This window comes from Poromitra crassiceps (genome assembly GCF_964638095.1).
Source record: "Poromitra crassiceps genome assembly, chromosome: 10".
Lineage (NCBI taxonomy): Eukaryota > Metazoa > Chordata > Actinopteri > Beryciformes > Melamphaidae > Poromitra > Poromitra crassiceps.
The window spans coordinates 1,206,063-1,232,952 of record NC_139631.1 but is presented as its reverse complement, the minus strand read 5'-3'; the positions used below and the strand labels follow the sequence as shown (position 1 = coordinate 1,232,952).

The window sequence follows — 26,890 nt, the reverse complement described above, 5'->3', positions numbered from 1 at the left end:
GACAAGTGCAGTGACTGGTTCCTCCAGAATATGGAGAAAGACAGTGAAGTGGAGAGAAAACGACGCGGCCTATAGACAGAGGAAGATTAGCAGCGTAAATCAGGCATGGCTGACAGCGAGCTATTTCTGAGACTGATGACAGTTCCCTATAGGTGGGGCTCCTGATCCTCATCTTCACCACAATGTAAAAACATCCCCCACCCCCCCCAGTCACCTGCGTGGTATCTTCTGTGAAAGAAGGATTTCTTCACCCGTCAACCAGTTTGGATGTGACGTGACCAATAAGTCAGTCCAGATCGGGCCCAACCACTATCTGCAGTTGGACTGATGTACTGTATGTCTTCAGTCACAGCTCTTCTGATGCATGGGGCCGGCTGTCATAGGAATCATAGCTGTTTTGAGTTTATTCTTTCTGAATGGGACGGCTCACCTGTTTGACACGTCCATCTCCTGTCAGCCAGAGCCAAGCTCCGACAGGCCAGGTGACAAAAGGCTGTAATCTCCGCGCGGTGGAGTGTGATTCAGGGTCGGGGTGTGTCAGAAATACCTGCGAAAATCCTTCCAGCCGCTAGGCTCGAGCGAGTGAGCGATGATGGGACGTTTCAATAGATCAGCGTGAACGGTGCCAAGATCGGTGCCAAGACCGAGGGGAAAGAGGGAGAGAGGAGGGAGAGCGAGACTTGAATGAAGTGCGCCAAGTTGGACGCTCCTTTTGAACGTCTTTTCTGTCGGCGAGATCCTACAGAAGAGGAGTCTTGGAAGTGTGAGTTTGTATTGGAGCCGCTGTAGCCCACAGAAGGTCTTGTGGCCCAGCTGCTGAGCAGAGCTGGTAGCCTCCTGACAGCTGAGAAAACTGGCATTTAGACAGCAGGCCTGCTGTGTGTGTGTGTGTGTGTGTGTGTGTGTGTGCACGCATGTGTGTGTGTGCACGCACGTGTGTGTGTGTGTGTGCGTGTGCGTGTGTGTGCTATAACGCAGGCCAGGAAGGAGTGTTCAAACAACAAAATGAATGATGAGGCCCAAAGTAGGATTCCATCGATGATGAGAGTTTGATAGTGAGGGAGCAGCAAGGGGAAGAAAAATGGAGCGTCGAGGAAAGTGAGCCAAGACTCCAGGTCTGAACTAATGGATTTCATTAGGAATTGAGCCCTGGCTAATGGCACCGCTAGAAGATCTGCACTGTTTCCTCTGTATTCATTCCACGGCAAGAAGAACAAACATCACCGCTGCTGGAGAACATGACATTAAAATGCCACTATAACAAATTCCCGACAAGCATAGTCATCGTAACATTAAGAAATACCCTTTTATTTTATTGTGATACTGTATCCAAAGAAAAAAAAATGCAAATCTGAGCAAAACAGCCTGTGTGAGACTAAAGCAAAGATTAGCATCAAGCATCAGTGCTACTGCTAACGTCAAATCACAGAGGAAGCCCTGTATCACTGTTGTCACTGCAGGAAGTGCCTGGTGGAGGAGCCAGGCTCCTAAGTGCAAACCAGGACCATCCATTGAAGGTGGTAGCTGAAGACAACCCCGCAGCCATTTCCTCGCTGCTTTTTCTCTCCACTTTGTCAGCCTGGAGAAAGTAAAGCACACTTAGCTTGCCGGCCATGCCGAATGACTATTACTACATCATTAGCCGTTTACCGCTTACGATTGACCCCTTAATGAAATAAATGCCTTTTCCTGACACAAACTATGGGAAGCAAAACAAACAAAAACAGACACTTAAAGCCATCATTATCAGGCCTGTAATGCAAACCAGATGGAGTGAAGTTGGGGCATACCAACTTCTTGAGGTAATAACAGGGCTCCAAACAATCTTTCACCCCCCCCCCCACCGGGGGGCCTTTGTAGCGTTGTATCTGGCGTGTTTGGTCTAACCAGCCTCGCGCTGTTTCACACTATTGGTACCAGCGATGATGGGTTGATTAACTCCGAAAAAAGGTTCCATTAATAACAAAATAAATCACGCCACTGCCTGTTCTGAGTTGAGCTTTCTTGCTCTGTTTTGATCAATGACATTCCTCGCCCGCTCTCGCTCTCCCGGTGCATTCCACTTGATGCACTCGGGCTCGGGAGTACCTGGCTTATATCTTCCACATGCAGCCTGCTGGATGGCTCCAGTCCGGAACAGGAGCACGCAGATAAATGCCCCAGCGTCTCCTCGCACTCAGGCCCATTAGTCTCCCCGGACACAGCTTATGAAGTCAATTTTACGCTGTCCAGTTTGATTTCGGCTCCCACAGCCAGATGTTTGCGTCCTATTTACCGACGCACGCAGCGGTGATCCCCCCAGCCCGCAGGAAGAGCACGTTCGCCGCCCCAGGAATGTCCGCCGCAGCAGCAGTGCTCTTCGGATAGCCATCTCAGTCGCCATTTATTACAATATGTCAGAATGTTGCCCCTTTTACAGAGATTGATACAGTCCTAGGGACACTGTAGATCACAGGGAGAAGGGAGCTGTGGCTAATCTTTAGCAGGCAGCCGCTACAACAGTGTATTTATCGGGTCTCTTCTCCCGCTGACCGGACCTTTCAGTGCGAATGTAATTCATCAGAGGTGCTTAAAGCAACAACGCCTCTGCAAACAAGCGTTTCAGCGAGATGGTCTCTCTCTTTCTCGCGCAATATGTGTGACAAAGGTAACTCAAGCCCCGCGCCGCGCCTCTAGAAAACGCCTCTTTAACTCCAAACCAAATAGTGGGACGCCGAGAGATTTGCCCGTGGCCCGCGTGCCGTAATGTTTTATGGCCGATGATTGAGTCCCAGGAGTCGGCCTCGGCCAGGTTCAACAGACATCCAGCACTCCGCTCCGACCTCAATCATCAGATCAGCTGATAGTCTTTCCCTGTCGCTGTTTGTGTTGGACACGCTTTCCTAGACGGCAATGATGAAGTAACTTGCTGACCTAATTGGTTTGTCTGACAATTGTTTCTTGGTATTAGCAATAGATCTCTCTGGCAGTAACAACAAAGAGACTGCTGATCATCATCCTCATGTTTTGCTATGCAAGATTTTAGTTGGCCTTTGTAGTAGCCTTAGAAACTGCATTCTTGTACTGATCTGAATTTATCTGCACTGTGACAGCCGTGAGTGTGCAAAAAAGCATTTAATACATGTGCAAGTGCATCTGCATGCATGCAGTGGTGTACTGTAATAAAGTAATAATACTTTGTTACAGAATTTTTGGGGAGTATCTGTACTTTACTTGAAAATTTATATTTATGTCCATTCTACTTTTAATCCACTACATTTCCTAAATAAAATGTATACGTTTTCTCCAATACATTTCCTCTAAGCATCTTTGTTACTCGTTGTAACAAAATAAAATCTGAAGAGATTTGGTAGCCTGCAAGCAAGCAGGTTTTGCGAAACAGTGTGGCAATCTATCAGCTTGCAAGTTATGTCAATCACGATCCACACTCCATTCCAGTTGGTGGCGAGAATGCACCGTAACGTTATTTGCCAACCAATATAAAACTCAAGAAGAAGAAGATTTCCACTCAAGCCCAGGCATGTCAGATGGGCATGAACATGAGTAGAATCGACAATGACGGCTTGCTTTTTATTATTAACTTTGTACTTTTACTTTCAATACTTGAGTACATTTAACATCAGAAAATTACAGTAAATATCAGATACTTTAATACTTTTACTCAACTAATATTCTGATACAATAGATGACTTTAACTTCTACCAAATTCATTTTCTGCTAAGATATCTGTACTCTTACTCAAGTGTGGCTTTCAGCGACTTCACCCCCACTGCATGCATGTTGTACAAGCCCCTCTAAAGACTGGGCCTCCTGTCTGTCTGTGGTTCCTCAGCTCCAGGACCCTGTTTCACTCGTGAACCCTGGGGTTTCCCAGCTGTCTCTCCGGGGGGACGGTAAGCTGTTGGCGTCGGCGGGTTGGGACCACAGGGTGCGGGTGTTCGGCTGGAAGAAGCTGCGGCCGCTCGCGGTGCTGCAGCACCACACCGACATGGTGCTCAGCGTGGCCTTCTCAGACCACCAGGACCCCAGACACAGGCTGCTGGCCGCTGGGTCCAAGGACCAGCGCATCAGCCTCTGGTCCATATACAACGAAGGAGCTGACAATGGCTGAGCTCAAGACTTCTGGGTGGATATTTGTATATTTTGTTATTTCTTCTTTTTAGAGAGACTTGCCCTGATCTGTCTTGATGTTGGTGTGACCCAAGGTGTTGTTGCACTAATCTGGAATAAGCAGGAGCACTGCGTGGGTCTCTGGATAAATGGATTCTTTATATTTTGTTCTGGAACATTTGTCTCGCTTGATACTGAAGTGCAGGGTTTCCCAAACTTTTCAGACCAAGTACCACTCTGTACCAAACCACTTCTACTGCGGATCAAATCAAATAAAAATCTCCCATGAAATAATTTGCTGATTTAAACATGCAATAGCATCAGAAAGGCTAAATAACAACATAAAGGCTACTGGTTCAAAACAGACACTCTCACACACACACACACACACACACACACACACACACATATATACAAACACAAAATTACACAATTAATGTAATTTAGGTACTAGCTAACTTTTGCCTCCCACTGTTTGCCAAAGCCTGATGCTCGGTGCAGCTATATTATTGTGTTGCCTTGTCTGGCAGAAGATCCGCTCCAGTGGACTTGAATTTGAGCTACAAGTCTTACCTGAGCGGCTGTGTGATCCAGTGCTGTTATTCTAGCAGGTCTTAGTTTAACACGGGCCCTCCAGTCTGACACGGACCCTCCAGTCTGACCTGAGCTGTATTTGTCAAACAAGATTAATCACAGAAGGAGCATAGGGAACACACAGTTGTTGGTTTAGTAGAGCTGCTTATCAACAAGCCCTCCACAACCAACGTTGTCTGTTTATGAATGAAAAGTTGCCAGGTTTCTCTTAACAAATGTTGCCTCTTTGCAGAGTAAAAAATATATAAAATTCTAAAGCTCTAGTGTCGAGTAATAATTTTAGAAATTAAGAATGTATAGGCTATAATTTATGTATATCTTTTGACAAAAGGAAATGTCAAAATTTGGTTTATTGCAACTGTCTTGCATTACAGTAACATCTACATTTACTTCACATGCAACGCCCACTACAGATGTCCTTTTTGGGAATATTATATTTGTCATGAAGAAGGTCAGTGGTCTTGTTGTGGAGGTCCCAGTGAAAATAGAGAGGTGTTGTTTTTCTCTCCACTGTCTCTAATAATATCTGTGTGAGTCAATGAGCAGCATGGGAGCTCATGTGCTAGCAGCCAGCAGCGCCGTGCCGAGAGGCCCCGGCCCGGGCCAGGCGGGACTTCAAACGGCACGCAGAGCAGACGTGCTGCTTCATAAAGGATCTGTCTCCTGGGATGAGCCGAGTTGAGAAGCTCATCACGCTTCACAGGAAATCGACGACCAGACGAAGCGTTACAGCCACGCACCCACGGGCCCAGAGAGGAAAGAGCAGGCTGTTGGTTACACAAAGCACCTTGCCATATTGCTGCTGCCATGGAAAAACAACATGCTGCTTTTTCTTCTGTGAGTCACATGACCTTTGGGCCAGTGTTGTGGTCGAGTCGGACTCAAGTCCTGGAATCATTTTCGTGACTCGACTTAGACTTGAGCTCTGATGATACGGACTGGGACTTGGACTCGAGCATTCATGCATTCAGACTCGGAAGTTGGAGACAAGGACTCGGACTTGATGATTTTTTATTTTTATTTTTATTTTTTTGTAATAGGCCCTAATCATTTGGCATAAGATATTGGTAGCTATTAAACTGACATTATTCAATTTCATGTGCAAGGGCAGGCACGTGTGTTCCACCGACATGTGGGTTTCACGTTCATGTTCAGTAACTCTGGACTTTGACTCAGACTCAGATAATGAGGACTTGGACTCGAACACTGTGGGGAGTCTGGGGACTCAAGACTAGGACTGTGCAATAAAATCGATACAGCAATATATCGCGATATTTCCCCCCCGCAATACTGTATCGATATTTCAGAAAAGTATCGTGATATATCGATTTTTGGCACAGCCGTGTGTTCAGTGACACAATAAGAATACTTTTTATTTCAGTGCATTCAGTAACACACTCAACACTCTGTAGTTTTGACACAATTTGTCCACTAAGTTATAACTTATCAATATAAAGTGATGTACATATTATTACACTACCTGGGGTGGTACACAGCTAATTTAATTTTCCGTAAATGATGTAGAGTATTGCAATATATCGCAATATGTATTGTATCGCAATGTATCGTGACCCAGTATCGTGAGGTCCTTGCCAATACCCAGCCCCTACTCAAGACTTAACTTGGACTTGAGATAGTGTGATTTGACTACAAGATAACACTGTGCACACCTGCTAAAACCCCAATTTTATAATTTCCAAAATGCATGGGGCGCCAATGATAAAATAAGTCTTTACTTATTACTTATGCATATTGCTTAAAATATCTCTTTTTGGCAGATGCGTGCGTGTTTGCAGATATGTTTTGTCCTCGTCTCGTGCATGCAGAGCTCCATCCATGCCTTTTGTCCCTGACCCGGCTGGTGACATGTTGCATCCAGAATAGCTTCCTAGCTCTCCTGCAGGCTTTGAACAAACAGCAGAGGTGGCTTTTGAGTGAGCCGGCTTCCGTTCATTCTCTGATAAATCACGCGGCGGCTCCATTGGTGCAGAGCTCTGCTGAATGGAGCAGACAGCAACCTACTGGCCTTAAGAAGGGGCATGGGGTGGGGGGGGGGGAGTAGACCTCATAAATCACTTCATAATGGATCATTTAGGAAGTCAATAAATGGACGGGGAGACCCCCACTACAGAGCCGGCAAGACAATAGACCCTGTGCTTCACTTATCACCTAACCTGTGTCTTCCATGGCCTTGGAGGGCAAAGGTCAGCCTGGCTATGTGATTGGACATAATCCGTTTTCAGGTGTGTGTGTTCATGCAGATGTGTGTGTCGTCGATGCGTCACCCCGCTGGGCCTAAAATCACCCTGGCTGTATTCACGGAGGATTGTATTACTAGGTGGGGACGATTATTGTTTTCTAAACAATCTGCCTCAAAAATGATGACAACGAATTATTGTAAGAAAATAGTCCCCTTCCGCCGGAGCCCAGGCCTGCACGCGCCACATCGCGGATTCGCGGTCAAGTCGATTGTATTTATGTTTACCCCCAATGTGAATTAATGCGAGCTTATCGACGCTCTCGCTCTTGTGGCGATGATGTGTTTTGATGTTCCGCATAAAACGTCCGTCAGCGGCAGGCCCGCTCCAACCCATTACGCAGAGTACGCAGACTGCGTAGGACATCACGTGACTGAGGGCACCAAAAAAAAAAAAAAAAAATTTTTTTTTTTTTTTTTTTTTTTGGTGCCCTCAGTCAGGCCACTCACTGAACAGCAGGCCAGGCGCCGCCTACTGGTTTACTAGTGGTTTTATTACTTTATTCAGGGTGCATCTCATTGTAAAATTGGACTCGGCCCAAATTGGGCTTCAAACGGCCCAAATTGGGCTTCAAGCGGCCCAAATCTGGCTTCAACTGGCCCAAATCTGGCTTCAACTGGCCCAAATCGGGCTTCAGACGGTCCAAATCTGGCTTCAAACAGCCCAAATCTGGCTTCAAACGGCCCAAATTGGGCTTCAAACAGCCCAAATTTTTCGCCGCCGCCCTTCGGACGCCGGCACGCACGTCGGCCTGTATCGGCCTGGCCTGCTTGGTATCTAATGCCCGGCCTGAATTATGATCCCAGTCCGCCCCTGCTTGCATGTACAGTTTAACAATCACTTGTTTGCTGACATGTACAGTAATTCTAACAATTGTTTGTTTCCCACATGTAATGAAATGTGAGATACACTAGTATCGTTCATAATTAATGATTTTGCAGTCTTTCGTTTGACAGTTATTGAAAGTTTTACGGGGGGGGGGGGGGGGGGCACCACCGAACAATTACGCTTAGGGCACCCAAATGGCCAGGATCGGCCCTGGTCAGCGGTGTCACGCACAGCGGAAACCGCAGCACCGTTTGGAACACGCGCTCCGCCGTCTAGGTGGAGGACTCCGGCTGGCTTGTTACCTGGCTTGTTTTTAATAAGCGTCCCCAGACATGGCGGGGCAGAAATGTACACAGAGGTAAAGCGAAGGCGGTGAAGCCCTGATGGGCCTGCTGTCACAACAGATGTTCCAGATGCAGCCGAGTGTCAAACGATGCCTTGGGTTGCATTATCATCCATCCTCCACCTCCTCATACTTCACTGGCAAGTCCTTGGCACCCTGTCTCCTTGGAGCTCGACACATCTGGGCATATTTCAGTGTTCAGCGATTTTTCGCCCGGGCCCTCGCAGGTTTCGCCCTTCCTCTTGTGTGAAGTGAGTGATAGATGCGTATATTATTATGGTTCAGAATGGCCTAGGCCTGTTGAAAGCATGCCACAGCCTATTTAGGTGTGAGTGTAGAAATGTAATGTAGATAATATTTTCCAATGCAGGCACCGCACTCATCATAATGGGTTGGCATTGAATTGCAATTCTTTATGATTCCTCTAGTAGGCGCAATTTCTTTGATATGTGAAGTTGGAGAAACAGTTCACTATTCTACTGCAAAGATTTATAATAATTGTTTATACCCTTGGTCAATAAAAACTATATTGTTATGGCTTGATATGATGTAGCTATATGTTTCATCATGACAGTATTGGGAAAAGTCATTCTTCTATGCCCCAAACTTCCACTATTATAGGCTACAGGTTCTATGTAGACTATAATATTTAACTACGCAACCAGGGGGTATCCTAATGATTTAATGTCAAGCGCACACAGATACGCATTAGGCCAGGAACCCATTTGATGGTATTTTGTGTTGTTGTGATAGGATGTGGTGGTAGCCTACAGACTCGGACAACTGCAGGTGGAGTGAGTGAACAGGTTTCTGTGTCACCCATCGACATGAATAAATAGGGTGTCACCTCACTGACCTGTGCTATATCTTTAAACGAAATTATAATGAAATAAAACTGTTGTTCATTTTACTGGTTGACCCAGGTTGAACTTAGGACACACACACACACACACACCTACATGTATGTGTGTGGTAGTAGTAGTAGTAGTAGTATTTATTGTCCTTTCGGAAAGTTGTCCTGCATCTGTAGCAGTCAGACAAAACACAGCAAAAGACAAGACAAGACAGTACAAACAAGATACAATACAGTACAACACAATGCCACGACAATACATCAAACAATAACAACGGATATGATCACAAAGTGCTTCACACCAACCCCACCCCAGTGAAAAAAAGGTAAATAAATAAATTACAAGAGCTCATGTGTTCAGAGCTTATTAAGCAGACCAATACTGGATGGTATGAAAGATCTCTGGGCACGGGAGGTCTGTGTGTGTGTGTGTGTATACAATATATATATACATACAATATATATATACTATATATATATATATATATACACACATATGTATGTATATATACATATATTTATATATATATATTATACACATACAGTATATACACACATACAGACGTATGTGTGTGTATACACACGCGCGCACACACACACACACACACACACACACATATATATATAGATTATACTATACACATTACACAGTGTATATATATATAGTATATACACATACAGACGTGTGTGTGTGTGTGTGTATATATATACACACACACACCTTTTTGTATTATTTATTATTAATCTTTTGAGTGGGGGCAAGGATCTGCATGTTAGCTATACCCTACGCACCTTTTATTGATCACTGCATGGAGTTATGCTGAATGAGATGTCGCCAGCCGTCTGGTTGATGTTGTTTATGATGCCGTGTCAAAGCGGTAAAGCGTCCCTGTACGGCCCTTGACCTGTCACCTGTCTTCACTCACCATGCCCCAGTGCCCGGGCCCACATCAGGGTGTCCCCCTGCATGGCTCCCTGCAGGACCTCAGCACCTCCAGCACCAAGGCCCACACTTCCTGACCAGACCCGCACACGAACACCACATATTCAACTGGAGAGGTTCCATTGGTGAGTCCAACACGCACTCGCATTTCAATAGGCAAAGTAGGTAGGCTATTATACCAATGGGGGGGGGGGGGATATCATACCATACATTCGGTTAAGGTCGCTATAAAGTTGCTATAGCCTGTACTACTTTGGAAAATTGTGATTTTTCATTTTAGGGGGGGGGGTGCTAAGCCTTTTGAATCAGTTTAAAATAGGCTATAGCCTAGTTTTCAGGCTGATGTCCCATCTGACAGGCTAAATATTTTCATATTTAGCTAAATAAATAGCCTAGGTATATAAATAAATAAAATAGCCTAGGTATTTTGAGATGACTGTCAGGCTAATTGAAAATGGTTCTGAACATTTTTTATAAATTGTATAATACTTTTTGTGCACAAGACATCAAAATGTGATCACTTTTATTGTCCAATGACTTCTTAATACAAACAAAAAGGGGGGGGGGGGGACCAGAGCAATCTTTCCAGTAAGTGCAAGTGCCACATGTTGGTTTTCTGTCCCAAACAAAAAAATATGAAACAACCAATTAGTCGCCGTTTAAATGAGTGGAAACATTATTTAACCTTTGACACCTTTACAAGCCATTAAACAGTCAGAGGTCAGGCGCCCCCAGGCAGCCTTCTCCCCGGCTTAGTGCAGGCAGCTGCGCTCAAGGAGAAAAAAATACATTATTGAAATGAATCATTAGGATACGTTTCCTTTTGTACCCTGACAGTCACAAATCCCCAGGCAGACTGTGTCTTTTTTCCAACCAGATTAACCTTGACAACAAAGCATTCCTCATAGGACTTCAATAGGGGATGGAAATGGCTGCACAGATAGGGGGTTTTGACATTCCTAAAATATCGCCCGACTGTCCCATTAAATATGAGCAATGATATCCTTTTGGGTTTGGACGGAAATGTAAATGCTTTCTCTTTTCCTATTTGTGTGACATGACATCGTTCTCTCATGTTCTGGGAAGTGGTGTTGTTGAATTGTGGGCAATTGCCCACTTTTAAAAGAAGATTAATTAAATATTTTTTTTATCAGATTGTTTCGGCAGCAATCTGATGAAAAATACATGCAAAAATGCCAGCGAAGTGGCTATGGAACGACATGTATTCTAATTGTTTAAATGTCTTTTTCAAATTAATTGTTTCAACTGTTTATTATTCTTATGAAAAATGTGATGTCATGACCTCTTTACTGCAACAGTACATAAATGCCCTGTAGCTGCTTATTTTAATCATCATCAATCACTGGAACACTACGGTGTGTAATGATATCACAGTCCTAGTTTGCATGGTCTGCCAGACTGAGAGAGTTATGAGAGTGAGTGTGAGTGTGGGGGTGGGTGGGTCTGTGGGTGGGTGTGTGTGTATCTATGTGTGCGCACATGTATGTGTGTGTGTGTGTGTGTGTGTGTGTGTGTGTGTGTGTGTGTGTGTGTGTGTGTGTGGGCGCGCGTGCGTGTGTGTGTGTGTGTGTACCAGTGTGTGTTGGTGTGTTTTTCATAGACCCAGGTGCAGATCTCAACATTTGAACTGCAGTGCATAATAGTGCGGTCTAATGTTTAGACAGCTTCCAAGTCCTCTTTCCCAGTGACTGTAGGAACGGTGCGCAGCACAACCCATTTCAACAGGGCAAATCCGGTCGGAGAAACCCGAACAATGCTATCAGTGAGGTAAGCTTTTCTCCCCTCCCTCCTAGCCCCGAAACAGCAGACAGCGCTCTGAATGGAAGACCGGTAGAAAGACCCCCCCTTTTTTTGTATGAATTACAAGAATTTAATGTTTATTTTACAGATACAGAACAGTCATTCTGCTTCATTTATTTACTTTGAATTGCTGCAAGTCAGTGCCATGGTACAAGCTTCTCAGAGGGCTCAAGATGTTCACAACATTTCAAAATCATATCTCTTTTTTTTCTTTTTTCCCCCTCAAACAAAAACATTTCGATGTGTTTCGACACCCTCTCTGATGAGCTCAACATGCAAACATCTCGTCTACCTAGAAGGTTGATGGACTATATAACATATGGCTTTTTTGAAAGCGAGAAAACAAAGAAAATCAAAATAAAAGTGCATCCAACACAAAACAACAACAAAAAAGAAGAATTCAATTCCAGTCCGTGATCCAAATCGTCCGTGTGTTAAGGAGAGGTCCCTCCTATATGTCCCCTCCGTTTGCAGGCTCAATGTCTGCACTGCTCAGGTGAGAGGCGCCCTGATGTGGAGCTATTGGTTTTTGGGTTCAAAGGTCAAAGCCGACCTCCTTCCGTGGGCTCAGAGCATGTGCCCATCCTTCCTGCAAAGATGCATTTCCTTTTAAATAAATACGGCAGGGTTTATCCAGCGACAAGGAGCACAGTGCAGCTTGTGAACGCGCCCCGCAAGTTGCGTAAGCCACATGGTGACAGAGTTGCGTTGTGTTTTTCCCGCCTGTCCGCATTCCCGCAGTGCCACTGGCCATTGGCCCCAGTGGGCAGCAGTCATTATCTGGGTCCATAGTCATAGTTAGCGGGGGCGCTGGTAGCCGAGTACATGTTGGCCGTGGCCGGGTTCATGTGGTGGTGATACGTGTGTCCTCTGATGCCCGGTAAAGGGTAGGGCGATGGCCGGGTCTTGGCGCCCAGGTAGTGTTCGTAGGTGGTGGGGTACTTGTAGGGGTGGTGGTGCAGGGTGTCCGGGGTCAGCGAGTGGGCGTCTGGCCGGAGGTCGTGGGGGGGGCTGGGCCGGCCGCTGGTGAGGGGCACGGCGTGGAGACCCCCGGGGACGGGTAGGGCGGGGCTGAGGACCCGGGACATCAGCTGGTGGGCCGGGTCGGCGTGGATGGGCGTGCCGCTGGGGTCGCGCTCGTACTCCCGCCTAATGTCTTCTGGACGGGACGAGAAACCAGGATTAGTCAGGAACACACAAGCTTGTTGGGTGTATACCGCATGCAGCTTGGCTGTGTTTGTTCCAATATCAAGCTGGTCTAGCTCCGTACTCCGAAATAGGGTTCGTTCAACAGATTATGGGTTTTTGAAGGCCCGTGCATATTCAGCAGACTAAAGTCACTTACTGCTTTTAAATGAAGAATTAATTGAACGATTTAATAAAATACGTTTAGAAAATTGAATTGAATTGCAGGTTTTACAGACAGTTTTTAGCTGTGGTCAAGGAGGAATAACCTCCATTGTATCAGAGGTGGATGACATTGACTGGCTGATACGTGATATTTAATCAAAGGCCAAAATCTGTTTGATACATCAGTCTAACCTTACTCTGAATGCTGAGGGGGGGGATATGAAACTTTGCCAAAAAAAAAAAAATCTGGTAAAGGTTGAATAAGTTAATGTGACTTTGTTTCAGGTTTGATAGCGAGAAGCAGTGTTGAAATGAAACATAAAGAGTACGCTGCAGACCTTTCTCGGTGCCGTTGTGCTGAGGGGGAGATGACATTGGGTTTCTTGTTCTGGCAAAGGCGCTCATTATTGGCAGGGAGCCTGGCCTGTGATTCCTCGGCCTGCACAGGGAGAGTGGGCTCAGTTACATACTCATTTAATGAATGTCAAAGGTGCAGTTTCTCTATTGTATATAAAGATACAGATGATGTATGTGCATTTTAAGAGTGTACACCCATGCATGTAATGAGCGTTTGCACATTAACAGGCCCTCAAGTTACTGAGAGTAAAATGTTATGTAAAGCAACCTGTTACATGATACAACAAGATACAACAAGAATCCCTGTCAATTAGACTCTCAATTCAGTTAATAAAAAACAAACAAAAAACAATTAAGATTATGCAGACCTGGGTGAATATTATTTTGAAATGAGTTGTTTGCTTTAAAGTGCTCGGGGAACTCGACGAGTTTCCTGCATTGGGACAATTCAGTGTCTGGTAATCTGTCAATCACAGAAACGTATTCAAATAACATTAGCCAGTGATTGTCTAAACACTCAATTTGTTCTCTCATGTGGCAAACTCCATCTATCTGCCACCCAAGCGTGATAATGCAAACAATTAAGAGTATTTCGCAAATACCCTCTGGCCCCATGGCTGGCTGCTTTGTCTCTCTGCACTGTGTGGAAACATGCAAATTAAACTGGGTGTTTTTTTTCTATATGCAGATCCTTACCAGTCCTCTGGGTCACAGTCCCTGAAGCCCTTTGCGAAGGGATTACTGGCTATCTTCAGCTGTGTGATCTGAAATCCACAAGAAGACGGTGTCAAATAAACCTTGTCATATCGTTAGACACAATATTTACAGTATATTCAGATATGCCTATTAGACACCCAGGCTGGCATGACGAAGAGCTGAAAAAGCCACTTAAAAAATCACATCTTAATAAACCCTAGGTTGTCATCTGTGAAATATGTAAGTGAATAGTTGAGCACCATCTTCATTCAAGCTGGTTTAGAGTGCAAATCAATGAATGTCTGTTTGTAGCCGATATTTGTTTATTATTTCCTGTATTTTAATTGATCAATAAATTTCCATACAGACCAAACACATTCCCACTCCCAGGTCTTTTGGATCCTCTGGAGAGTTTTGGGCACCATGATCGGTTCATAACATTTGGAAGATTTCTCATAATACAGTTGCATCCTGACATCACCAGCTCATGTTTGACTGACTATAAGACTAATTGCATTAATTGCAAGAAATATTTCTCTTGAACCTTTATTGAATTAATCAGGTTAGTCAGTGAGATCATCGTGAGATTAGGAATCTAATGATTTTCTTTTTAGATGTGACCTTGCATTTAGAAATAGAGCTAAAATAATTAAATACAACATAGGCAGCATAATCAAATTAAGTTATTCATGAATTGATATTAAGGCAACAAGTTAATATACTTTATGTAAATACTAGGCTATCTGGGCTTATCAAGACTTCAAGTGTAAACAATAATCTCCATTATACATCAGTCACGTAAAATAGCCTAAATCCCTCCTAAAACTCTGTCCTTATCTGCTAGCCTACATTTCCACTGATCAAGCATGTGCAGCAGGCCCCTGCAATATGAATGGCTCCTCGCTATATCGACTATAATGTGATCTTGGAATTTAATTTAGTCTAGCCTAAATTGCACTCATCGCAAGTCGCTGTGAATCAGCAGTGAATGAACAATGTTACAAAACTCCATCAGGGTGCGAGTGGAAACCGAGGCAAAGCAGGAGAAAAACGCACGAAGACGAGAGGACAGCTGTGCGCACACATCAGGAGCGGCATGACAACATTTGGCGCAAAAAATAATAATACGCGCACTTGGTTTGTATTGAGTAGGCCTAGTATCAGCTCTTTTCATATCAAGGACCCCAATTTAGTCCACATTAGAACCATGGACAGCCATTTCTGACATATTGTCTCTGACCCCAATGAGAATATATAGGCTATTTTTATTGTTAGCTTATGATTTTGTTCAGAATTCCGTGACAATATATTGTAGAGATAAGAGAGAACATGATCAAAACAGTCATTCTACATTATAATTGTGTTAGTTTAACATTTCAATTTGCTGCAGGACCCCCTGCAACCCCTTCAAGGATCCCTGTGGTCCCCGGCCCCATGTTGACAACCACTGGAATAGGCTATAGCATAATAGCCTACTGATTTGTTTGTTCCTCCAGCGCAACCCCGTGCGTAAAGTCCGTGTTGTAAACCTGCAATAGGCAGAAGCAAATATCTTTGTTTTCTTGAAATCCATAATGTAATGGCCTATATTATGGACGTGCGTGCGTGCGTGCGTGCGCGCGACACTGAGTTTATGACTTGTCTTTATACCTATTTTTATACTGCATGGATTATTTAAAATCTTATATTAATTTTGCAATACTCCGAAAGGATAGCTATTATAGCTAGGCTATTAAGATAGTTTGTGGTATATCGTTTTTCACAAGGGAATCAGATTGCATGCCTCCATAGCTGCAGTGCCCTTCACCCTCAGGTGAAGCTGCAGCAGCAGGCAGCCCAGCCCTTGCTGTGAGTCATAGCGGGTCATGGCGTCTCCTTACCCGGTGGTTCTGGTAGGCTGTGACCGCCGTGAAGCGGGTCTCCTCAAACACAAAGGTCTTATAATTCTCCTCGGCGTATTTCTCGCTGTCTTTACGAGGATCCACATAAACCACGTGGAACCTGGGCTGGTAGCGGTGCATGGAGTTGAGGATGATCTGCAATGGAAAGAGGACGCATTATGGTTAGCACTCGTAAAAGTTTGAAATGGCTGCAGCAGGCATGCGTCATGTCCGTGCAGGGTGCCAGTTTGTCATAATTTGGTCGTGTCGTTTCTATCATTCTATGGAGAGCAGCAAAGTAAAAAATAACATAATAATAATAATAATATTAATAATAATAAACTAAACTAATCAAAAACCTCCCTCTGAGTGTTAGGGACATAGCGGGTTTCTAAGTTTTGCAAATGTGCAGGAATATACAGCTTGATCCCCCTGCTAAATGTGCAGTTAAACGTGTAATTTGAGCTTGCAGAACAGTCATAGCCCTGAATAGGCCTGCCTGAGAATAGACCTATAATGAATAGCTCCATTCTCATTTGGAGTGTAAGAATTTATGTTTAACCGCGTTAAAAAAACGAATCATGCACGACCCATGCTGAACTATGAGGTGGCATTTCGGCCCATTTCCAGGCATGTTGCACCTTTGTCCTCATTTGAAAAACTTCAAATGTCCCCTTTGCTTTAAACTCCATCTAAGATGCAGGCACACGTGGAAATAAGCTACAGTAGGCTACAGGCAAGCGCAGAGGAAGATCAAACGGAAAAAGCTGAATTAATTTCCAGTGAAATGTTCCATTGCCCTGCCGTCATTTTTGGAGTTTTGCAACCCGATATCATCCCATTATTGCAGAAAATATACAGGCGTAATTGCAAGTTGAATCAGAGCTTTAGCCTACTATAGGTAATTATAATAATACAATAATAAAATTCCCAGCAACCTCTCTCTAACGAATATATGAGTTTAGTATTTGAGTTATGAGTTATGAATTTAGTATTTTTAATCTCTATATCACTACAATATATTCATGTAATGCTTTACTAGACTTTGCGTGTCTGTGATGCTCAATATTGGCGTATATGCTATTTCTAACTCTTATGTATCAGTAATAGTGTTTAAAGTAATATTAGGCTATCCAAAAAATATCCCATCAGTATTTCTGTATATATAGCCTAATTAATTTGCTGTTATACTTGTACTATAAAATTGGTTATAGAATTACCACAGTTTGTTTTTCATAAGGGAGTGAACTCGCTGACCCCTGGGCCTGCAAGCTATGGGCCTTGTGTTCATATTGGAATCTTTAAGTCTTTATTGCACTTTATTCCAACCGTGTAGGCTACTCACATGGCCGTTGTCGTCCAGCAGGTTGTTAGTGAGTTTAAGTTTGTCAAAGGAGACGATCTGCTTCATCCACTGGGCGCCTTTGGCTGGGGAGTCCGGGTGGTAGTGCACCCTGCCCGGGGTGGCGGGGTCAGCCTTACCGGCCACCAGCCAGGACGAGCTGTGGAAGGCATACCTATGGGGGAAGGGATACAAACATTTGAACAAAATAAACAAAAAAGGTATAGAGGTGTTCATTAGGTTTCTTATTTTAGCTCTCTCAATTCAATAAACCAACGTTAGAACATTAATAGCCTACATTAGTCTACATACAATACCATAATACAGTTGCCTAAAATACATAATTCATAAATAATTTTACAGAAGCACCCCCCCCACACACACACGCGCGCACGCACGCACGCACACACACAGAGATAGCCTACATTATATATAAATAATATATTTACTTGGACTAGCTTGCCATGATAAACTACTGAGAAATATATATAAATATAAACATTTTATTGTATACGATGTTTTTTATGCATTTTTGCGCATGGGACTAAAAACTGCACAAAGTGGATCTGGAACCCATTAAAAACCTCCGGACATATTACAATATTTTGATGGTGCCATAATGAATAATTATGTGTTTCAGTTGTATAAAGACACCCATACCTGTATCGTTTGTCGTCTACTGGCAGGAAGTCCATTAGGAGCATGTAGTCCGACATGGGATCCATCCCAAATATTTTCACTTGGAAAGTTGGAAACATTCTCCTAGAGAGGAAGAAAACATGGGATGAGTTAAACGTGCAGGCCTTATGCTAGCTATTGCTGCTTTTGTGGCTGGGCGCACATTTTGTTTACATGTAAAATTGGGTCATTTGTCTGCGTGCGTGCGTGTGTTGAGGGAGTTTGTTAATAGCCTGCAGTGCCCTGAATATAGTGTTTTAATTATTCTGAATGCGTCAGAGCGCAGCCAACGGATATTACCAAAAAATATTTCTCAGAAAGTCAACGTATTTAATTACGACAGTCACCGTGCTATGAGCCCCGGATTGGGCTGTAGGAAGAAGGAAGAAGACAGAGGCTCCGAGCTATTGGAAATGACGTGATTCAGTTCGTGCGTAACCGGTGCGTAAAACTGTTTAATCCAAATGAGACTCTGGTAGCCGTCTATAGCTCCACTCGCTCGCTTAATTTCTCTTCTGCCCGTTTGATGGATTCCAGACACACATGGACACACACAAAAACACGCGCATGCACAATTTGCATGTGTGTCATTTATGGTAAGGTGCGGCATTCGCCGCACGAGTTTTTATCATCAGAATTAATGGAGAGCAAAAATATTGCCAGAAATGTATTTGGAAATCATATCAAAAATAAATCACGTTGAGAGCCGATATTCCCTACATTGGTCCCCCACGTCCACGTGTAACAATTTATCACACTTAAATAATGAAATCTTGTCATTAGTCATGCTCAACTTTGTCCCCAGACATTCAGTGTATTTAAGTGAAGCTTGGCTATTAAATTAATTGGACGCAGGGACTTTGGGTTTAATCAATCGACGCCCCCGCCGCACAAACACCCCTTTTATTCCCTCATGCAACCTCGCTCTGCGCTGTGGAGGCTATTCCCCAAGAACGTCAAATGAAAGTTGAGTAATCCGCCGAGTCAGTGAAAGGGATCCTAAAAAATTAACGCTCAATTAACGTCAGTGTCGTGGCTAGGTGAGGCTGAAGGAGCCCGTAAAGTGCTCTGCTGTGGGTCTCCTTTCCGCTGTCAGGGAGAGGAGAGGAGAGGAGAGGAGAGGAGAGGAGAGGAGAGCGACTCAGCTATAAGATCCCATTATATAGGACATTGTCAGCCAGCAGTGGCTCCAAAATCAGCTGTATCGGACACATTAGAAGATGGGAACTAGGTTCCACACTGTGGTGTAAACCAGAACTGCCAATTGGAACACCGCTTGGGAGCCTTGAGAATATCCCTGGCTAATACCTATCTTCACATATACCGAATAAATCAATTGCCTCCCTATGTATATGCCGTAATAATTAGCCTACAATATGGCATGTCGTGTCGTTTACTGAAAACATTCATGATGATGTGATATTTTACGGCCCCCTGCATGTAGGGAAATCCTCCTCCACCCCCCTGCACAGAGAGGTCAGAGGTCAGATCTGGTGGAGATTCAGTGTTTTTGCTCAAGGGCGCTTCGGCAGGAGCTCGATCCTGTCTCTGTAACCACCATGCCACCCTGGTGCTGCCGCCTGATATAAGCATCAGGGAATGACTCAATGAAATGGAACTGTCCAAAAACAAAGGCCAGATTTAAGGCCTGAATCTGTGCACACAGTCCCGCTCCAGAAGCAGCAGCCATCCTGCTTTATCACTTGCACCAAACCGAAACCAGCTCTATGCCAAGCAAATGCTGTTTATTGGATAGCATATAGAATGCTTTTTCTTTCCTGAGACGGTGAAGAGGAAATTGGGAGGCGGACAAACTGTAGTAGACCTATAATTAGAAATAATGTCATCCGAGGCAAACGCATGTCGAGACCCGAGTAAAAACAACGTTGCAACAGTGTAATAGACTCGTACAGGGAGAAGAGTATGCTCGGTTGTTATGATTTTGTTCTAAGGACTGTCTGTGGATTAAAGGCCGTATAATGGCTCGTAACAGCCGTGCGTAAAATTGAGGTCGACGGTGAAGGGAAACAGGCGAAAGTCTGCCCTTAAAGCCCAGCAGGATCAGATCAACACGGTGATTACAGCTGGAAGGTTAGCTCCAACTATCAACCCGCCCCATGCGTCTCAATGCGTCCAGAATAGGAGAAAACATCTCCACTAAAGAAGGCTATGCTGCTCCATTGCATGATCTTTTATTAAAATATATACTTAGAAGAACACAAAATGGAAAATGTGCCCCGATGGGATCGCACAAATATGAAGTTAGTGCTTGTAGGCCCATTCTTTTATAGCCCATCCAGCTATCAATAAGATTATGTTGAATGTGTTTTGAATCAAGCTAAAACCGACATGACAGGCTGCAGTAATGCGTGAGAAATAAGATTTTTTTTTTTTTTTTACCAGTCTGACCCCCATAAAGTGCTGCTTGAAACATATTAAACAATTATGGAAAATTAAAATGTGGCTATTATCAATATAAACTTTTTGTTTAGAAAAAACATTAATTGTGCTTGTTTCTTTAAAATAGATTAACTTACATTAAGTGTGATACTATTTACCCGTGATGCATTTACATAACTACCTTAATGTAAGCCTTATAAAATGTCAAATAAAAAGGTTAAAATGAATTTAAATGGATTTTGCCTTCCACTCAACAATATGTCTCACAAATAGGCTGCTAAATAATATAAGACTTGCAAGCCTGAAGATTATGATGGTTATTTACGCAGGGTATAGCCTATTAAAATGTTGTAAAAGTATATGCCTATAGTCCAAACTGAGAATAAACGAATTAGTCCAGTCTCTGACGGCCTGGGGAGAAAAGTAATTTCCAGCTCCAGGACTAGCTGTGTTTCTCTCCACTCCTCACTCACCTGCCAGCCTTGGTGACTATCATCTCCGTGCCCAGATTGTTGAACTCGTCCCATAGCGCTTTCATCTCCAGCTGCACGTTAATGTTGGCCACTTTGGGGTTCTTCTTCACGATGCTCTTGCTGTTGGGAGTGGAGCTGGAGGACGAGGAGGAGCAGTTGCTTGTCCCGGCCGGGTCGCTGGGCTGCTGGCCCTGGCCCGGGTTGGAGCCCGGGTAGTTGTAGTTGTGCTGCGCGGCCGGACAGGGCTCGAAGTGGGCTTCGTGCTGGCTGTAGGGGTCCCCGGGGGACGGAGAGAGGTGGTAGCCCCCCGGCGTGTTGAGGCTGCTCAGGCTACTCGTCGTGAAGGCTGCAACATCGCAAAAATGGGACAGCTGCGTCAGCCACGGGCTGGATATGGCTGAAATCATCCCAAAAAAAACTGCGATTTACCAAATATGCCTTGCACTGTGGGTGGGTTACAACACAATAGCAAAAAACACAAGCAGCATTCAGTGATCTCCAAATGAAGATGTCAGGCAGAAATACAAAAGTTTCCGTCTCGCCTGCTCATTAATCCTTGAGGTGGCATCCGCTGCAGCATAATAGGCTGTCTCTAAAATGGCAAAACGTCCGAAGAACTACGATAGGTTTACCAAAAACGTTGTTCGCGGACAATTTACAATTATCGAACTATTGCGCGCAAAACGAGCTTTGACTGAGTGTGCGTAACGGTATTTTTTTTTTTACCGATACTACTGCGTTCCAAAAGTCCAGCGGCCTCTGTTGTGCGCTACTGCTGCTGTGTGTTAAACTGCAACCCAGTCTCCTCTTATCTGACGCAGAGAGGGCCTCCCCTTTACGATAAAACCGGTTCTTATTTCTATTTAGATAAGGAGCTGCAGGTAATGTGCCTTTTCCTCGCCTTGGGACGAGACTGATTGACAGAGAAGTGCGCCCCTTTTAATGGGCTTTCCGGCACCCATTTAACTTTTGGATAAGGGTATCGCCCACATCGCCCTCCGTTCACAAACAATAGGATGGCTGCCTGGCACAGTGGAGTGTAAACGGTTTACAAGGTAAACATATTGATTTGCATGAGCAAACAAACAGGCTGCAGGTGACAGTTGCTTCGTCGTTATTTGACAAATGGTAGATCTATGGAATTGGATATTCATCCCCTGCTCTGAGCTGGATATGCTTATTATGGTCTGTTTTTACCATTACGCACACAGGGTGCCCGTGGAAACCCTCCCCCTGGCTTCATTTTCAACGTATGTGCTCCTGTCAATGAAGTTGACGCAACTGTACAACTCTTTCGGGTTTTGGAGTAGATCACTTTTTTCCACTCTGCTTTCTACTGATTTATGGATAGACAGACTTCTCCTCTGATAGCGATTACGAGGCTGCATACATTCTATTTTATTTTTTATTTCGGCCGACTTTGCCAGAATGTCTTTTTTAAATTATTTCATTCATACGTTGAAAGCAGCACTCATCCCTCCGCGGTGGTTTTTCTTATTTTGTTGTTGAAAATACAAATGAACCGAGCAGATCCGTGGGTGTTGTGGGTTGAGATGTAGCCTATATAGCCTACATGCTAATACACACCAAGGGCATCAACAAACAGATTTACCTTCCATTTCCCGGGTGACAGTGCTGTAGTGCATTTTAAAGGAACTGGGGCTGTGCAGGTCTGGCTTGTCCAGGCCGGTGCCCTGTTTGCCAAACGCTGCCTGGTTTCCTGCTCGCTCTGCAGCCGAGATCAGAGAGGCAATACTGAAAGCATTTGCCTTTGGAGAGAGGGGACCGCCGTCGTCCATAGGCGAGGGATCGAGTCGTCCCACCTCCTCCTCCTCCGCTTTCCAACCGCGCAGAAAGCAGGAGAAGGCTGCAGCGCACAATAGACAGGAACATGCGCCAAAATGGGCTTTTCACATTCCGCCACCGGCGCTCCTTTGGGTGCGGGAGTTTGACGAGCTGGAGTAGACTGCTCTGAAAGTATTCCCACGGCTATTTTGAAGACGCGAAAACCTGTCCGCTGCTCAGATTCATTTGATTAACCAGCAAAACGTGTCCTCTGGTATCAAAACATGGTTCATCCGCGCACAGAGACAGAGAGCTTCCCTGCTTCCCCCTCCAGTCGGTGGCGGGGTGGTGTCATCTGAGTCCTGCCTTGAGGAGAAGCTACTGCTGCTGCCTGTGAGAATGTCAAAAGTGAGAGAGATCCACGCCTCCCTTTGCACTAGTAGGAAAAAAAAAAGTGTGTGCGCTCTGCACTGGATGTTTTATTTCAATAAGACCTTGTCAGTCATTTCAATTCAACTCCAACGTCATTGCAATGTCCGGCTTCAAAGTGCGCCACTTTTTCACTAAATTACAGGCCTGGCTATATGTGCCTGTGCGTGTTTTAGCTGTCCCGAGCACAGATAGCGCAGCTCCGTACTCGAGCTCGCCTGGAACATCAGGCTCGTGCACTGCAAAAAAATGTCCATCTGAGCCTGAGCGAGTCATATGAGGAGGGGGTTGTCTTACAATCTGCTTTTCCATAAAGAAAGAGGAGAAAACATCCAGGCTAGATAATTAAATTCTTACAATTTACTTTTTTCTTGAATCATATTGAAATAGCCACAACTCCAGGGAATGACACTTAATTCAAGTAATAATAAAAAACAAAAGATCTTGAAAGTGGAACTGAATTGGAAGCAAGTATCTCACATTAGCAGATTTATTTAACTTGTTCCAAGATAAATCAGATTTTCTGGACGAGAGTACTGGTCCAGAACAATACCTTGTTAAGGTGGATTTTTTTACAGTGCTCATTGGAAAGTGAACTTGACTTTTGATGCTGAAGTGTCACTCATCGCAGCTGTATCCACATAAGACTTGTTTTACGCACATTCATCCGTGCGTCCGTGCAATCATCTATTTGTCCTTTGCATCACTTATTTTTGAGTAAGACACGTCTCCACAGTAGTCGCATGATGGACAGTGGGCTGCGTGCCTGAAATGAAACCCAAGCAAAACCATTCTTTGTGCGTAATTTCAAGCAATGTCATCCCAGATTTACGCATAGCATTTCGCCTATCAAACCTTATTCCACAAAAACACACAGACACTTTGCCAGTAAACAGAGTGAGAGCGTAAACACACACGGCAAGGCCAGAGCTGGACTTGACCTCTCCGCCTTGTGGGCCTCCAGTATCGCCTTTGCTTCTCAGCTTATCGAGGTTCAGCATTAATGAAGCAGCAACCAAAGATGTGTTTTGATGGAGCTGCTGCGATAGCGCGCCGGATTGAGTCTAATTTACACCGGAGCCATTGAATAAAGTGTGAAGGCAGCAGCGGGGTACTAATGGGATAAAGCAGTTAGGGGATTAGCCCTATTTGTTTTGGATGTTTCTCTGTAGGAGCCAAGGTGCACAAATAAACTACGTGTTGTTTTTGGCAAATATTTGGACATAGATAGATAGATAGATGGATAGATAGATAGATAGATAGATAGATAGATAGATAGATAGATAGATAGATAGATAGATAGATAGATAGATAGATGAAAATAATACATTGGAAAAGAATAACACAATGGAAAAGCTTAATTCCAATTTACGCACGATCCCTCAAATCAAACAACCCACAAACTGATAGACTAATCAATTAACTCCTGTTTATTTATGAAGTGGGGAAACTCATCACACATGGCGGTGCAGGGCTAAAGCATCGCCAAATATCGTGTATTCCGCCCAGTGTCCCTTTTTTTTTTATCAGATGATTCCATTGATACCGACCCACTTCATCATTGCCAAAGTCGGAAGCGTCCTTTGTAAATACTCAGGTGTTAACAGACAAAATACAGGAGCAGATCAGAATGGGAAGAGACTGTGTTGGAATTCGCTCGCAGGCCCCAGCAGTGCATGGGCAAAGCACAGCGGAGGCATTCAATAGTGCATTAATATAGTGTATTGTATGTTCTGTGTGTGCGTGCGTGCATTTATTTTATTAAAAGACTAACTCGTCTGAAATTTTAGGAGGAAGAAATATACACGGGCTACAGGTTAATTTCCTATAAATAAATATAATGAAATCCGATCAAATTAACATGGTACGATAAGGTCACTGTAAATAACCTTCTGAGGAACCAAAATCCCCACAGAAATATAAGAACATTGCACTCTGATAGGCTACAGTACGACGAAGTCACTGTTGAGTGACATAAGTCCCTATTGGAACGGCTATGTTATTATTTTGTATATTGCAATGTTTATACAAGTGTTTGCAGATATGAATAAGCCTTCACCACCATGCGTAACCCAACACAGTCTCACAGAAAATTGTATAATACCAACGTTGTGGACCAACGTTGCTATTTTACAATTTCGGCTCGATCGGGTTGGCGTAACCACATGAATCAATAATTTAAGATGGATATGACAGCAAGTCCCATAGCCTATATAGGCTAAGATATAAAACTACGATTTTGTACAAGCACTGTATAGTCACAGACAGACGTTCCTGTGAATATATGTGATTATACGTGTAGGCTATACTTGGTAGTAATAATATTATGATGCAAGTAGTTACTAGTAGTTGTGTAAAATATTGTTTCGAAGTAGGCTATGTATATATACATTATTATATATTTATAGTATGTAAATACATCTATAATTGTTTCACCTATACCTGGGTGTGTTTTTCTTTGTGTGTTTTTGATATAAGTATGTTATGTTACTGTCAACTGCTGCTGTAACGCAAGAATTTCCCTCCGGGGATAAATAAAGTTATCTATCTATCTATCTATCTATCTATCTATCTATCTATCTATCTATCTATCTATCTATCTATCTATCATATCACCACCACAGGAATATGTTTTTTGTTGGGGTTCAAGCAGCTATACGATCAACAAGGAAATGTCTCCTACATTTGAGGTCTGATCATTAAACATTCTCTCGTTTCCTATGGCAGTGCGTCTTCTAAAGCGCGGCTTCCTGTGCGCCCATATAGCTAAAGGAAAATGATCGTCTCCTTTGCATTTGTAGGCCAGACTTAACAACAACTAGACAAAGTGGCCTTAGTGTGCGAACAACGTTTACTGGCTGGAGGAGGATACAGGCCTAAACACAGCCTGCACCGTTTATACATGTGTCCGATGACTGATGGACACAGAGACATATAATCACATTTCTCTAGCTGCTGCTCCTTCATCAACATGGAATTATATCGTATGAACAGTCGAATCTTTTTTATTTTAAATATGTTGAAATCATTAGGTTATTTACCATGTGGCCAATAAGAGAAATCGAGACCTTAGTTTGAATACTAATAAAGTAGCCTACGTGATTTGAAAATTGGAATTGCAGTTGGAAAATAGTCCAACTCCCCCTGGAATTGATTTTGTGATGTCAGGCTTTCAAACTGCTTTTCAATAAGATACTGGTGAGCACAGTTTTTTTTAATTGATTGAGCATTTTGGTGTGAATTTCCACGAGACCATCATAAAAGGGGGTCTATAAATTCAAGACGTATAGAACATAGAGAGATTAGCGCCATACCTAGCGGCCTATATTACATTTCCCTTTTCTTAAATCAACAATATCCCATGATATTTTATATATTTCGTAATTAATGTTATTTATTATCAACAAAAAACGAATTTGCTGTGATGAATAACAGAGCATAGCCTATTACAGATTACTCGCTATGGCTATTCAAATTATCTGAAAAGTCCATTCAGCTTTACTGCATTGTTTCAGAGATCATGCATTAGCCCATAAGTGATAAATAAAGTGATAATATTGAATTTGACAGACTTTGGATAAGAAAAAGTAAATATTTTGTTTTTAAGTTTCTGAGTTGACAAATGCTGAACACATTATTATTCGCCCGTCATGGGTCAACTTCTATTTTCTATTTTATTTATTTTGCATGTGCTTGTTGCAGGATTGAAACGGTCGTTTTGTCTCCAAAAGGCACACCAAGACTTTAAAT

The 26,890-nt window shown here is 43.6% G+C and overlaps 2 protein-coding genes across 4 annotated transcripts in view; one reads left to right on the top strand and one right to left on the bottom strand.

Moving 5' to 3' along the window:
- The window catches only part of gnb1l (guanine nucleotide binding protein (G protein), beta polypeptide 1-like), a 40,777-nt gene extending 36,334 nt beyond the window's left edge, over positions 1 to 4,443 (top strand). The window contains exon 7 of the mRNA XM_083644922.1: positions 3,833 to 4,443. Coding sequence (XP_083501048.1) covers positions 3,833 to 4,111 — 279 coding nt within the window. The 3' untranslated portion in view covers positions 4,112 to 4,443. The remainder of the gene's footprint in view (positions 1 to 3,832) is intronic.
- Positions 4,444 to 11,833: 7,390 nt separating this feature from the next.
- tbx1 (T-box transcription factor 1) lies at positions 11,834 to 23,142 on the bottom strand. Of its 3 annotated transcripts, none has more exons than XM_083644169.1 (8): positions 22,539 to 23,142; positions 20,927 to 21,323; positions 18,036 to 18,137; positions 17,379 to 17,550; positions 16,034 to 16,189; positions 14,154 to 14,221; positions 13,439 to 13,539; positions 11,834 to 12,909 (listed from the first exon to the last, which is right to left on the bottom strand). In XM_083644169.1, exons 1-8 carry the CDS (start codon positions 22,723 to 22,725, stop codon positions 12,527 to 12,529), a joined length of 1,566 nt encoding a protein of 521 aa, XP_083500295.1. In that variant the 5' UTR covers positions 22,726 to 23,142; the 3' UTR covers positions 11,834 to 12,526. The 3 variants fall into 3 exon arrangements, with proteins under 3 accessions (XP_083500295.1, XP_083500296.1, XP_083500297.1); XM_083644170.1 differs by having other exon boundaries at positions 11,834 to 12,906; XM_083644171.1 differs by having other exon boundaries at positions 20,927 to 21,272.
- Between the last annotated feature and the right edge of the window lie 3,748 nt (positions 23,143 to 26,890).

Excerpts from the sequence above, each read along its gene's own strand:
- tbx1 (XM_083644169.1), bottom strand. The coding sequence starts at position 22,725 with ATGGACGACGGCGGTCCCCTCTCTCCAAAGGCAAATGCTTTCAGTATT. Across the intron at positions 17,551-18,035 it reads GTAGACGACAAACGATACAG|GTATGCCTTCCACAGCTCGT; the intron begins GTATGGGTGTCT and ends CTTCCCCCATAG. Across the intron at positions 12,910-13,438 it reads GCACAACGGCACCGAGAAAG|AAGACATTAGGCGGGAGTAC; the intron begins GTCTGCAGCGTA and ends CGTCCCGTCCAG.